The 15000-nt window shown below is 41.8% G+C and overlaps 2 protein-coding genes across 3 annotated transcripts in view; both read right to left on the bottom strand.

The window, feature by feature from the left end:
- Positions 1-6694, bottom strand: part of plgrkt (plasminogen receptor, C-terminal lysine transmembrane protein) — a 6719-nt gene extending 25 nt beyond the window's left edge. The window contains exons 1-5 of the mRNA XM_073825038.1: positions 6621-6694; positions 5604-5685; positions 1437-1567; positions 729-838; positions 1-412 (exon numbers count right to left, since the gene is read on the bottom strand). The exon at positions 1-412 is cut by the window's left edge and continues 25 nt beyond it. Of these exons, the coding sequence (XP_073681139.1) occupies positions 285-412; positions 729-838; positions 1437-1567; positions 5604-5684 (450 nt within the window). The 5' untranslated portion in view covers position 5685; positions 6621-6694 and the 3' untranslated portion in view covers positions 1-284. The remainder of the gene's footprint in view (positions 413-728; positions 839-1436; positions 1568-5603; positions 5686-6620) is intronic.
- Positions 6695-8314: 1620 nt separating this feature from the next.
- The window catches only part of LOC141292340 (ral guanine nucleotide dissociation stimulator), a 33527-nt gene continuing 26841 nt past the window's right edge, over positions 8315-15000 (bottom strand). For both annotated transcript variants that reach the window (XM_073824346.1, XM_073824345.1), the window contains exons 12-17: positions 14922-15000; positions 14460-14676; positions 11601-11675; positions 10716-10967; positions 10426-10540; positions 8315-10262 (exon numbers count right to left, since the gene is read on the bottom strand). The exon at positions 14922-15000 is cut by the window's right edge and continues 17 nt beyond it. In XM_073824346.1, coding sequence (XP_073680447.1) covers positions 10087-10262; positions 10426-10540; positions 10716-10967; positions 11601-11675; positions 14460-14676; positions 14922-15000 — 914 coding nt within the window. In that variant the 3' untranslated portion in view covers positions 8315-10086. The remainder of the gene's footprint in view (positions 10263-10425; positions 10541-10715; positions 10968-11600; positions 11676-14459; positions 14677-14921) is intronic.

Genomic DNA, 15000 nt, shown 5'->3' with positions numbered 1-15000 from the left:
CACAAAGATCATGATCACAATAAAAACTGAACGCTGTTGGATTCTCCGTTATAATAATGAATCCAGTACAAAGATGAAAATACACACATAACCATATTATCACAACATGCAATATGTTTCTTTCAGAGCAAGATGGAACAAATGTTCCACCATTAACAAATAGGCAATATGTGAACAAACACCTGAGAGTGGACTGAGATCTGTCCGATCGTCCTTTGAGTGTTTCTCAGTGGAGTTCAGTTAATCGAGGAAGCGTCCGTCAGTCGATGTGTGACGTCACAAACTCATTTCTCCAGCAGAGACGACAGATGAGCTTTGGCCCGCCGAGATTTCTCGATGCTCTCAAACGTGGGCATTCCCTGAGGAAGAGCCAGACGCTCGCTCTCAGACACCATGATGCTCTCGGCCTCCTCTGCGTCACAAACACCGCATTAACAACCGCTGACCAGCACCAAACATCAGCACATTGGCTAACAAGACTTTTACTAATTAGGATAGGATAGGATGTTACAATCGGGGGCGTTCAAAGCGGGATATTTTGGGAATAAAGCCGATCAATAATCAATCAGCGATAATAGAGAAAACAAAATGATCGTGGACCAGTGTGAATGACGTAACGTGAGGTCAAAGGTCACAGCGCTAGGGTCATTTATGTGTGCTAAATGTAACTCCAGACGTTTATAATCAGTAAGACTGTCATAAATGAGGTTTCTGTAAGCGGTTTGTACCCCTCATGCGGTGAATCAGCGATCCGTACGCCGCGTCCAGCTGATACGCCAAGATGAAGCTCAGAGGAATCACAGGAGCCAGGAGAGCAGCTTTCCTCTTTTTGACGGCTCTGTCGACATACAGACACGCTCATAAACCACTGCGCCGATCGCGACATGAGTGTGATTGTCTGAATGCGAGTTTCTGTTGTGGCCAGATCTGATGTTTTATTTGAGAAGCAGTGACTCTTACAGCGACACGCTCTCAATCCAATCGGTTTGTGACGCCACAGAAGAGAAAATAAACGAGAGATCGGCTAACGTTACACCTCTGGATCAGTCTTTAATCACTCATTCTGTTCACTGTTCATTTTAATTATTTCACAAACTGAACATTTAAGGATCAATGAAATCAATACTGTCCAAATACTTCAGAGTTATTGATGAAGTCAATGTATGATGATCACTGTAAGACTATTCTAACATCACCTACCAATCTGCACAGAAATTTACAAATTAGAAACCCTGTGTGTGTGTGTGTGTGTGTGTGTGTGTGTGTGTGTGTGTGTATTTATGTGTGTGTGTGTGTGTGTGTGTGTGTGTGTGTGTATTTATGTGTGTGTGTGTGTGTGTGTGTGTGTGTGTGTGTGTGTGTGTGTATTTATGTGTGTGTGTGTGTGTGTGTGTGTGTGTGTGTGTGTGTGTGTATTTATGTGTGTGTGGACAGACCCGACGGTGAGACCCAATGTGGCCAAACCGAAGAAGGAACCAAAGTACTTGAGAAACTCTCTGGACCAAGCGACCTGCATCGCCATCTGACGCTCACGCATCTGATCCTGCATCAACAGCTGACGCTCCAACTGCAGAAACACAAACACAAACTCTGAGCACAGTGCTTCCTGTTTCTGACGTACGTGTGTGTGTGTGTGTGTGTGTGTGTGTGTGTGTGTGTGTGTCTCTTTGGTGTGTGTGGAGGTGAGGAATGAAACAGCCTCACAAACACAGGTATGATATGAAACCCCATGTGAGCAGCTGCAGAGCTCTTATCTGTCTCAGACAATACAGAATTGAATGCTTGTTTAGTTGATTATTCAGGGCTCATTAGCATAACTGCATGTGTATGTTGCCTGTTAACATCTCACATTTCCACGTTTTGTCTCGAGGTCAGATGTGCTTCATCAAGGCCACTTCCTGTCTGCAAGCGAAAGCTCCCCGAAATGACTTTACAAGGAGTTTCTTTAATTTGCTTTAATTTGATGGTAAAAGCCAGAAACGGACATTGCTGTGAATCAGGCGTGCTGTGCCAGATTACAGGTTCCGTGATTTCACACTCGACGTAAAAGCTCCTCCGTACGAAGCGATGTAAATTGCCAGGGATAAAGTTCGTTAACGAGGTGAAGTCGACGATAACCCAGCCGCCCCCAGGGTCCAATCACATTTTTCCATTTAGCATCCGTCCACTCGACACCAAGGTATTAATTATCTCTAACCGATCATCTCGTTAAGTGCTAATCAAGCCCATAGTGCGAGTGCGTTCGTTAGCCTCATCTGAGCTGAAGGCGTCTGTGCGACAAACACGTAAAATATCTGTCAATCAGAACGAATCCAATCTGATTTCAGATCGTTTTTGATTGATCATGACAGATCATGATTTACAAGCATCAAAGTGTGCAACGCATTTCTGAATCGGATTAAGAAAATAGACTCGTTTACACTATTTCACTTGCAACACTTTCAATCAGGTGAAAGTTTATTTAGATCAACTGAGGTGTTTACATGAAGGCTTTTCAGTCATTAATCCGATCATTAACAGATTATTTCGTTACACGTAAACGTAGCTCCCGAGACGTCAGACGTCAAGATTTCAAAGGCGTCTGAATGTCAAGTGTTTATCTGCAGGTGCTGTAAACATTCAGATGAAAGAGTCTAACGTGTCTCCGCAGGATAGAAGAGCTCCACATAAACAGCACACAGATCATCTACTAAACATCTCAGGCTCATTTACTCCTGTTGAGTCCTAATTAGCAACATTTCCAGGATCCCAGGAGATGCTCGATTTACTACAGTAAACAGAAGCATGCTTATGAATGAACAATAAACGCAGGATGATTTCCTATTTACAGAACAAGTAATGATTGAACGTCTGTGAATGTTTCTGCTCGTACTTCAAATCTGTTCTTTACTCTCCAGAACAAGTGAGGAAACTCTACAAGCCAAACAGGCGAGTGTGTTTCACTGATTACGGTCATGTGAATCATTCTATATTCAGGTATTCAAATTCAAACTAAATTCATAAATCTACATTTGTTCTAGCGCTGACTAACATCTTCACGAGCCGAAACTGAAGCTCCGCTGATGAGCGTCAAAGATCTGATGAGTCCTTCGTGACGCTCTTCAACAATCCGAGGATAAACGTTGATGCGCTGAGATGTCGAGAAGGGCAATAGAGAGCGACGCAGAGGTGATGAAGTAGAAAAAACAAGCGCTCTGGTGAGAAACTCACTGACATTTTCCTGAAAGGCCACGTGTGAACATTGCTGCATCCGTTAACCGTAAACCGCTGACTGATAGACTGCAATAAATGACCAAACTGAACACTGAACACGACCTGCGTTTAGTTACGCGACAAAACATCAACTCTCACAAGATCAAAACTGAGAAACAGCATTCAGACGGCTCTTTACATCAAGTAGAAGAAATATATAAAAGCCAATGATCAGATTTAGAAAACATGCTGAAATCTGGACTGAAGGACATCACTGAGGTTTTGATTTGTCTCTGGGTGTAAAATGCATAAATGTGAACGTGAACAGATGTTAAATTCCATACTCAAGTAAAAAGCGTGGAATGGATTGAGAAGCGTCTGTCTGTTTTCTGGGCGACAGCTCACACGTAACCCACAATTTCATCATCTTTCCTTTTCAGGACAATTAAAATGTCATTAGTTTCAATTTCAGAGCAGCGGAAGTGACAAACAAAGAGAGGAGAGCGAGGCACTCGCGGGAGCAGAAACACGGCTGACAGGCCGGTCAAACGCCTGACCGCTCAACAATGAGACGAGACGCAGACCAGCGGATCCACACCGGCTCCAAAACACCATCGCTCTGACAGCCTAATAGTCAGGACACGAGACCATACGCACGTCATTAGGGTCAACCAGCATTTACACTGCAATTTGAGACAAACGAGTCTTCATATTCTGCTGCTCCAGACAAAAATTGTAATCATTTACTCACATCACTCCAAAAAAGAGTTTATTTCTTCAGTCACTGTAATAAACATCAGTCATTTTAACTGAAAATAGTGAAAAATGTTACTTCTTATTAGTAAGACTTTTTTAGATTTTAAAATATATTAATCTTAAAAACACACACACATATTTATATGTGCATAAAATCACCCTTGAAGTTGTCCAAATGAAGTTCTTAGCAATACATATTACTAATCAAACTTGTTTTGATATATTTATGGTAGGAAATGTACAAAATATCTTCATGGAACGTGATCTTAATATCCAAATGATTTTTGCCATAAAAGAAAAATCTATAATTTTGCCTCATACAATGTATTGTTGGCTATTGCTACAAATACACCCAAGCTATCTAAGACTGGTTTTGTGCTCCAGGGTCACATATATATACATATATATATAATTTAGGAGGAATAAAAACTGATTTTAAAATCCAAGTCCTGTAATTTTACTATGAGATTTGAAAGCAGTGGAGAAGAATGTAATTTGGATATGTCGCTCTCAAAACCATCACATGACGTCAGAAGACGTGAAGCACACAGCCTGTATGACACACAACAGCACTGGTTCTAACAGACGTCTGCTGAATGTCTCTTAAAGAAGAAAAAGAGCAGTATGAATCTGGAGCAACACGATGGTGAGCGAAACAACGTGAGCTGCACGTTCATCCGTCCACATGATACCCCTCTCCATGTTACCCTATGGCCTTTTTGAACAACAAAGACCATGATTTTTCATTACCGTAAAAAAAAAACCGTGGAGTAAATATGATGTTCAGTGAGTAACAACAATATTTAGAAAGATGACCACACATTCTGGAAGAGCTGGAGGAGCTTTAGGACGTTTATTAGATTGTGGGTGATAACGAGTATTTATGAGCGTCCGAACGCACCTGAGGGTCAGAAATACCTGCACTGATCGAACCAGAGAATGAAACTACGGCAGACTCACAGAGAAACGCCAGAATCAGACACGCATCTGAATTACAGCTGGTTATCGGACCATGTAAAGATAGAAAGGTGCTAGTTTACATGGGCAGGACTGCTTTATGTTACTTTATGAAGAAGACATGATAAAAAATATATAGAGCCACACACACACACACATATATATATCTCACAATCAGTAGAATGATGCTTATGATGAGTTACTTTGTGATGTCATATCTAACCCTAAAGATAGAAAAAGCTCTGATGGAAGGAATATGAAGACAAAGAGAAAGGAGTGAAGGTGTGAATACAGTGATGACTCACATGTTTCTCATCAGAGCTTTATGAGCTGATATTTGTGGGTTGTACGGTGGGGCAATGAACAAATACAGCCATATTTTACTGAATTCTTCATAATCTGTCAGCGGGTGGAGATTTTTCTCTTCCTAACATCGCAGATGATGACTGCCTCACGGGCCGAGATCCATCAGAAAACGAGCATTTCGTGCAGAACGAGATTGCAATAAAATGTTTGTGGCTCTCGGCTAACTGGAGATCAGTGGAAACATACGAAAACAAACAGCGAAAATAAGCAGAGGCCACAGGCGGATGCTACAGTCGGACATATCTGAGGATTACGATCACAAACTTTACAATAAGCCTAAATGTTCAAACGGTCATTCTACAGACATATGAACCCATACTAATGTGACGCACCTGCAGACGGCCGTTGAGCAGCATAAACTCCTGCTGTCTCTGGAAGTTCTGCTCCATGGATTTAGAGAGAAGGAAACCCATCCTGCAGAAGAGACACTTATCAATATAACATTATAAAACATCATCTGACACTTACAAGTCACCTTTATTTATATAGCGCTTTTAACAATACAGATTGTGTCAAAGCAACTGCACAGTATTTAAACAGAACAATAGTGTGTAAGTAACGCATTATTGTAAATAATCAATTTTCAGTTAAAGGCAGTTCATCAATGAATTCAGTGATATCATCGTCAGTTCAGTTCAAATAGTATACGATATCACTGGAAAGTGTCCCCAACTAAGCAAGCCAGAGGAACCCTAACTCCACAGGTGACAGAAATGACTTACAAACACTTATTTAAACAGGAGTCTTTCAATAGAGCTTAAAAACTTCTAACCTTTTGAAAAGGAATATCACATTCTTTATGTAAAACAAACAAAAAAAAGACTGTATTATTATATTATGACTTTTATTTTTTTGCAATTATATGCACGTTTAACTGGAGACAGACTGGTGTGTGATTATTTGGCACCAATTGTTTCTTTTTAGAACTGGCCTATAAGAATTCTGCAATAAGTGAAATATAAGTCGAATGTAGTATAATATGAAGAACACACGTGTTCAGAGCAGCTTTGGTGAGGTTCACTGATAAACACTGAACTGTCCTTGGATTCTATTTATTATCTGTTCAACTCGATAACAGAAACAGTTTCTGCAGTTCATGAATCAGCCCAATGACAGGAATCACGGTGAGTTCTGTGTCAGAACCCAAAAACATCGCGATCTGGAGGTAAATAATAGCCACAATCTGAAGTTTAATACGACCATATCTGTATTTTAATGATGATTTGATGTACTAAGCTCTGCGTAAACAGCTCTCCCACAGTAAACCTTAGTCTTCTGTTCACACACAGATTTAAACTTTACAGCAAACACAGTTAACAGCGGAAATCACACCTGAACGTCAATCATACCTGATAAATCTGATTCTGTAGTTTACCAAACGCCAAGGGCACGCAGCTCTGAGTACGCACTGACGCCAGGTCACTGACGCAGAAACGGTCTCGCCGCTGATTGGCTCTCGCGCTCTCCGTCGACTCTCATTGGTTACTGTGCGCAGACGTCAATAATCTTAAACAAACGGAATAGGGGTTATGCGCAACAGGCTTCCGTTTTCTGCTAAACAGGTCTCGTTGCTTCCGGTTCACGCGTTTTGCATATGCCTCTTTAAATATGAACATGATTTACTCAAGATTCCTTCAAAGTAGACACTAAAAATGATCATAACCAATGTCCATCACATATGTGGATTGATATATAAAAGTTTTTAATTTTTATTCTTTTCACTAACATTTATATATAAATATCGAATGAAACGTCCACAATAAAAACAGCTGGCTTGTTTAACTGATTACCTTAAAAGTCCGTCGATATCGCCATTATTTATTACGGCTATTAACACGTTCTCCGACAAGCGGAAGCAATGAGACCTGTTTTCCGGGGTTGGTCAGGTGACGTTCGACATATACCCTATTGTTTGAGTTGCTACTAGATAGTTAGCACATTATATTCCCGAAGGCTCCTTTGAGCACCCTGAGCTACAAACGTTCATTTTAAAGCGTATTAATTGCATTCACTGGAGAATGAGAATGAATAGTAATTAAAAGCGTTGGCTCTTTGGGCAAAAGCGTCTGTTAAATACATTCATATAAATGTAAACCCTATACAAAATGATTAAACAAATCGTTATATACATAAATAAAATGATTTATCCTGTGATTGGTCCGTTCTAAACGGCTCTGGCGCTGAATAAAGTATCGCGTGTCACGTGACAGCGACTGTTCGCGGTGTTCAGCAAGAGCGGGAAAGAATTGAAACAGAATTTGTCGGTTATTCATCGAGTGTTTTTTGGAGTAAAGAAGTATAATTATTATAGAAGCAAGACGGTCGCTCGTCTCATCTGACAGGTTTTGACTCTAAATCTTTCATATTGTTTATTAATTCTACTTTTCATTTAGTCTTTGGTCTTATAATTAATTTTAATAGCAGATATGCGACGTTGTTTTTATTACAGGCCTATATTTTCCTGTTTTGTTTGCAGTAAAAGGTGTCAGAAGTCTGTATGCAGCTTTTTTCCATACGACAACAGTTCAGAGCACTAGTATGTTATACATATCTGTGATTTCCGATGTTGTAAGATTGGTTTCACTCGATGAAGCTGACAAATGTTATTCTCCATTTGGTAAATTCAAGCGCGTCCTGTTCGTTTACACGTCGATGCTGCTTTTTATTCTTAATGCTGAAAAACAAATGGGATTTCAGCGCTTAAGTGGAGGGGAACTTGTTGAATAATTGTTTAATTTTCTTTCTTTGTTGTTTCAGAAGACGTGAAACACAAGACGCAATTTTACGGTGCATTTATAATACTCTTTGCAGCTGAACAGGTGTTTGGTCACTTGTAGATGAAACTGATGTCACTGGTCACCTGTCATTTCTGTACAACTTGTGTATAATCTTAAATCTTCTCGACAGTGTTTAGTTTGTGGAGCATTAGTGTGTCTGCAGAGCTCAGAGCTGTCATCATAGCGCCACCTGCTGGCCGCATCAGTGCAGTACTGCAGTCTATTTCTTGAAAGCAGAGCAAAACAAAACAAAGGAGCGCTATAAATTAATCGCACTGCATGTGTTTATTAGCTTTTTTCACCAATATTAGAAACAGTGCATCATAAGGAAAAAATCATATCAAATTTAAAACATGAATGAGACGAGACCAACAGAAAACCCAAAGTTAACAGAGCCGAAAGAAACACAATCCCTTATTTGCAGTGGTATAAACTTCGCATAGATATATTCATATTTACATATTAATTCATAATTACATGGGAACAGAAACTAAATGTACAATGCTACAAAAAAGTATTTACAATCAATAAATACACATACACACACACACAAACCAAATAAAAGGCAAAAGTACAAAGGACAATTCATATTGTACAAAAATTACAAAAAAGAACATACAAAACCAGAGCGTGTGAGTTATAATAAAATCTTTTGTTGTTGTTTTTCTTAAACATTTTTTGACTGTGAAAAAGACAAATGGCACCAGATATTTGTGATATTTTACTCGGATCTGAAGAGATCTTGAGAAATGGTTGATTTTCCTGAACAGGCAGTGCTGACCTCACTGGACTGAGACGCTTTTGAGAAGCGCAGAGATCTTTGGCCCTTTTGGTTTTGTTGTCTTTAAACACAAGACATGGACACACGTACAGACTTTAAAACATGTAGCAAGCACATGCACACACACACACACACACACACACACGCACACACACACACACACACACACACACACACACACACACACACACACACACAGTCACATACAAAGCATATGGGTTCTGGAAATACGGCAGGTCCGTGTCACTCAGCTCTGCATTCAGTCATGAACCACCACTGAACTACAGGTAAAACAAAAACTCTCATTACAATGCATGTTTATTTCTCTTTTTATGTGCACATTTCTAATGTTGTTTCTCTCTTCTCCCAATCTCAGCGCAGGTTCATCACGACTCCATTGAGAGGACTGACAAAACCTTAAATCCTGAAACCTTGTGGCATTTCGTTTTAATTTCGTTCGATGTGCAGCAACAAAACGACCGCAAACAGGAGCTGGCGATATGACAATATGAGATGCGGGGCGCTTTACGTGAATGACTAGCGATGCGCTCCAGCCGATAGGACTAAAGACAGCGGAGCACATGTGATCTCTGAGATACTTGAGTGTCACAGTGAGCGACTGCACTGTTATACTAGAAAAAGACTCACACAAAGTCATGTTAGAAACCGACAGTTTTAGTTCGGTGTTGGTCTTGTTCCTTATGCACCGCTCATATTTAAACAGCACCTCCTCCAGAACCATCACCTGTAGTGAAAAGAAAACGAATTTGCGTTCAAATGAGGACATCTTACCGTTATCAACCAAACCAACGACAGAGTCACTCGGCATCTCTGAACGCGTGAGAAAATAAAGCATGAAACAAGAAGAGAGAGACGTTTGGTCGGCCTGAGCACCACCGCGGTAGTAAAGAGGAGAAACGCTGATGCGTGTGACGTTCTGACGAACGCGTGCGCTCTCTTCCTGTCGTGTGATCGGGCAGAAGACCACACCCTCACGTGAAAGAGGACAGCAGATCCGATCGGGGATCCTCCGACCCGCGGCTGACGTCAGAAGCAGACGAGCGCTGGCGCCGAGAGCGGGTTTGGAAATTGGGGAATGACTGTAAACACACAGATGGCCTCTCCAGGAGAGAGTTTCGCCATGAGGTCGGCCGTGGTCCCTGCCGCCTTTGCAAAGTCCAGGCGCTGGCAATCGGTTCTGCTGATTCACGACAAAATCCAGCTCCTGCTGTAGCCACACAACAAAAGTTCGGGAGCTCAGAAGATCCCCTTGGCGATTTTAAGACCTTTCTGCTTCATTCGAGGCAGCGTGGAGCTGGCCACGTGTTTGGTTCGACCCGCTCGCGGGAAACCTCTCTTTTTCAACACAAAGTCGTAGTTGGCCGCCGAGTTCATGGCGTAAAAAACATTGGCGTTGTCGGGAATCTTCAGCTCTGTGTGGAAATAAAACAGGGACTTTCTTTAAAATCAGGTCACTTTCAACTCGTTTCAACCAAAAATCAGACAAAATTAAGTTAAGATGAGGATGCAGGTTTAAGCAAGGGTATGTTTGTAGATATTATCAGACATATTGACAGGTATTTTATAAAGACTGACCCTTTTCCTCACTGATTTTCTGAACCAGTTCGTAATCCTCAGATCGTTCGCGGTCCAGGTTGTGTTTCACCATGGCTTTCCTCACGACCGCAGGAGTCTTATCCTGACTGGTGACCTGAAACAAACACACACATCCTGATCTACCTGGCGCTTTGAGTGGTTTTGTTTCACAAACATTTTTCGACTGCTGGATCTCATGGTAATTAAACTAGTTTACTTTTATGTGATAAACCGTTTTAGTGTTTGGTGTTAAATCTGATGATGGGGTTCTCCATTATTTCTGTTCTCACCAGTATGCTCTTGTACATGTTCCCGTTGTCCACGTCCAGACTGACTCTGATGATGCAGCAGTCGTCCACCTGCTGGTTGTAAAGCGGCAGAGAGAGAGACGAGTAACTGGACACGCCGGAGACGGAGCGCTTGTGCGAGCGGGACGCGGTGACCGGTGTGGACGACACCGAAGACGAGGAGGCACTACTGGAGCCGGAACCTGAGCCGAGACCCGACGCGTCCAGAGACGAGAGAGACGTGGACTCCCAGAACTGAAGGACAGAAAGACGGACAGAGATTGAGGACATTTGCAGCTCGAGTTCTCTGTGAGTTCAGATTTTAGCAGTGAGAGAAGAACTGATGATTTCAGAGCAGATAAAATCAATGGTCTCAGATACACACACACACACACACACACACACACACACACACAAACGGCAGGAGTCCCGACTGCGACTACAATGGTTGCACTTACAAAAATCAATTCAAATCTTGTTAGAACCGCTAACAGAGGTTTGATCTGATCAGGCGTTAGTGAATGACGTGTTCAGAGGGTGTCTGTGTTTTCTACTGCGCTATTCAGCATCATTCTGTTGTGCTGCACTCTCTGTATGAAGACATGAATCATGAACAAATGACAATTATAATTGAGCAATTCTGTTATTTTGAAACTATTTTGGCCGTCAATTTAGTCGGGATCCCTGACAAACTCAAGAAAGACGACTAGAACCCGCTGCAACCAGATAACCATGACACAAACACAAAAACACACAGCAGAAACGCTGACACAATGAACGCCAGTGATGATGAGCTCCAGAATGGATGAGAGAAATGAGACATGTTATCCAGACATGGACGGGCGGAGAGACGGAATGAGGTGAGAGAGAGAGAGAGAGAGAGAGTACCGTGGGTATCAGGTCTGCCGTAGGGCCGCACTTCCCTAAGGTAGAATTGGAATGTTTTACGAAGGGCGTGGAGGTCTACAGGAAGGAAGTAAAGCTACAGTCACTTACAGACACAGCAGAGCTCTGGAGAGAGAGACCATTACAGACCAGACAGCGTTTTCAGACCAATCAATTGCTTTTTTCCAGAACAGGGATGTAAACTGTTGGATGTTTGTCTTGGTTTGGTTAGCTTTCACAAAGCAACATTTCGAAGCAAACCAAATAATGCATTCTTGTTATTCATCTGTTTTGCATAAGAACAATTAGACAACATTTGAGAATTAGAACGTGCTTTGGATTTATACTGCCGCATTTTACATAACACATTTCCCGTTATGAATTATGATACATCTTGGTTCGCTGTTCTGTTCTTGTCAAATTGCTGTCTCAACACAACAAACCAGTCCAGAGTTTGTTCTCACCTCATTCAGATCTCAGACAGGCTGTTTTGGAGCATGGTGTCTGTGTTCATATATGCTTAAAAGTGCCATAGAATTCATTGAAACAATATTTTAAATTGTTCTCTGATATCTACATATTAGGTATATGGCATAGGAAAGGGCAAAAATTCTCCAGAAACGGTTTTACAAGTCCATTTACAACCCTAGGATTGTCCCTAGAATGAAATGCTCTGTTATTGCCTTATTTGGAAGGTCCGTGAATATTAATTAGGGGCTCTGCTCTGATTGGCTGTTTCACAGAGCTGCTCATCTCAATAGCTGCACATGGAGGAAATATATATTTAATTACGGAGCTCTAGCCGCTTTTAATATGCGGTTTGTTGAATCTGCCGTTTTGAATCCGCGACATTTTCCTCTCACTGTTGTGATCGCGTGTGCTCTGTGTAACGCTATACTGCAGCGACAATACTTACCACACAAGTTCAGATGCTTGTTAGTGATGCTCAGGATCTGTAAATCATTGGCCGTCATCAGCAGCAGTCATCTCTCCGTTTATGTGGTAAGTGAAATCTTATGTACTGCAATGTAACAGGCTACCGCTAGCATTAAGCTAACCGTGTCCCTTCAGTGGCTCGCCTTATTTTACTGATGTACTGACGTTAATGATGATTGGGCGATGCAAATGTTGGGGGCGTAACTGTTAACGATTGTGACTAGGGGTGGGACGATATAGGTAACTCACGATTCAATTCTGTGGCGATATGTGGCCCACGATATCGATAATATCACGATTCACGATATCTACGATATTCCATATATTGGAAGAAATTTCATCAACGATATATCACGATATATGTGACTGAAAAAGAAAAAAATACCCATAATAAGGAAATCTTATGCATTTATTAATGGCAACATTTCCAACACTGTGCAAAGAAATATGCATTTGCATAATAACTCAATGTCTCCTGGTCTTAAATGTAAACACTGTACAGCTAGACAGATAAAAGTGCCTGAACATTAAAAAACAACATGAACATTAACTAACATGTGTAAACCATGATACTGAAACATCAGTAGTAAGTTACTGTAAAGTGCTTTATGTTAACCTGGACAGTGGTCTCATCAAGGCATATTCTTCTTGAGGAACACTAACGCCTGTTTCACACATACTCCGTCTGCAGTGCGTATGCAGTCCGTGTGCGTTACGTATGCGATGCAGAAGCAGCACGGACTCGTTTTGCTTTCACGCAGGACACGTTTGCAGTCCGTTCCTGATCCGCGGCTGTTTACCACAAACACACCATTTATCCATTATTTTGATATCAAATACAAACGTGCTTTTTCAGCATTGTGATGCTCTTTTATCACAGTACACTAATACAATTCTAGATATATTCACGTTTAAACTCAACGTATAATAAACAACGTATTATTCAATGCACTTGCACAGTAACCGCGTGCAGTGTGAACGCTCTAATCCGTTAACATGGGTGCGGAAAAAAATACTCAACGCATAAGCACTGCAGACGGAGTATGTGTGAAACAGGCGTAACTGATCAGCATGCTCAACCAGCGGGTGCGTCTTTGATTTGTTTTTTGTTATCTTCCGCCATTCTTCTCACTTCTCTTTTTTTCTGCGCTTCTTCTCTGTTGTTGTAAGATAACTTGTGTTCTTCACTGGCCGCTGCTTCCGCCACTTTACCCCTTTTTACTCGAACAGCGCCCCCCGCAAACAGAATGGTAGATATTGGGTAGTGACAGTGACACTGACGACGGGTAAATTAATCATTTGTGTTGTAATAAAATATCGATATTGGCCGTTAGTGTATCGATTATTTATTGCGACAGAGAGCACAACAATATATTGCAATATCGATTTTTTTTCCCACCCCTAATTGTGACTATTGCTTAACAGTCAGTGTTATGTTGGAATTGACCTATTTTTCGGTGGTCTTTTGCAAACACCAGATTTATATAAGAAGGAGGAAATGGTGGTGTTTGAGACTCATGGGATGTCATGTCCATGTACTGAACTGTTATTATTTAACTATGCCATGGTAAATACAGTTTTCCATTCTATGGCACCTTCAAACAAACCAAACTATGGGAGAAAATACACAGGCTCCTAAACAAACACCCATCGATAATATCGGCCCTGTTTACACATGTCTTTAACACGTCTCCAATGCTTGATGCTTCACGTCTCATTTCATCAAAAATAGACCTCAAAATTTAAAACATTGCAATGCATTTTTCTGTCGTATAGGTGGCACGGTACAAATGTGCTACAAACAGCTGGCCTCTAGGTGTGGAAACAACAGTGAGAGATTGAAGGAAATAACCCCTGTCCTCTGGAGAGACGCTGCAGGATAAACAAGATGATAATAACTGAGCGTCAGCCGGACGATCTGCTCACCTTCCTCTCCAGAGCGTCTGGTGAATCGGAGATGAAGCTAATGTTGACCTCCTCCACATCAGAGCTGCTGGAGCCCGCGGACGTCACGCTGAGAGAGTCGCCGCCGTCGCCCACAGACCCGCTCAAACACGGCGGGAATCGCAGCTGATCGAAAGACTTTGAGTGAGAGCTGCCAGAACCGCTGCAACCGGCTTCACCCGAACCCACCGGCTGCCGACTGAGAGACGGAGAGACGCTGTAAACACCACCTCAACAACAACAACAACAACAACATCGACGGCACGCTACTGATGAGGATAACAACTACTCTCATCTCATTCCTCAGTGAGCTTGTTCCAAGGCATTCTGCATTCCTCCTCCATTGAAGATAAAAGTGATGCTACCCTACATGTTGGTCTAAACAAGGTGTCTGATCAGGCAGTGTAACTCTGTGCTAGTGTGGATGTGACGGTCAACACTCACTCGCTCCATCTCTTCATGATTCCTGAGCTCTTCTTGGCTCTCAGCGTGTTGGAGGCCGATTCGGAGAGCGGCTCGATCT

The sequence above is a fragment of the Garra rufa genome, chromosome 19 (assembly GCF_049309525.1).
Source record: "Garra rufa chromosome 19, GarRuf1.0, whole genome shotgun sequence".
NCBI lineage: Eukaryota > Metazoa > Chordata > Actinopteri > Cypriniformes > Cyprinidae > Garra > Garra rufa.
Note: the sequence above shows the minus strand (reverse complement) of the source record. Positions and strands in the feature narration are given on the sequence as shown.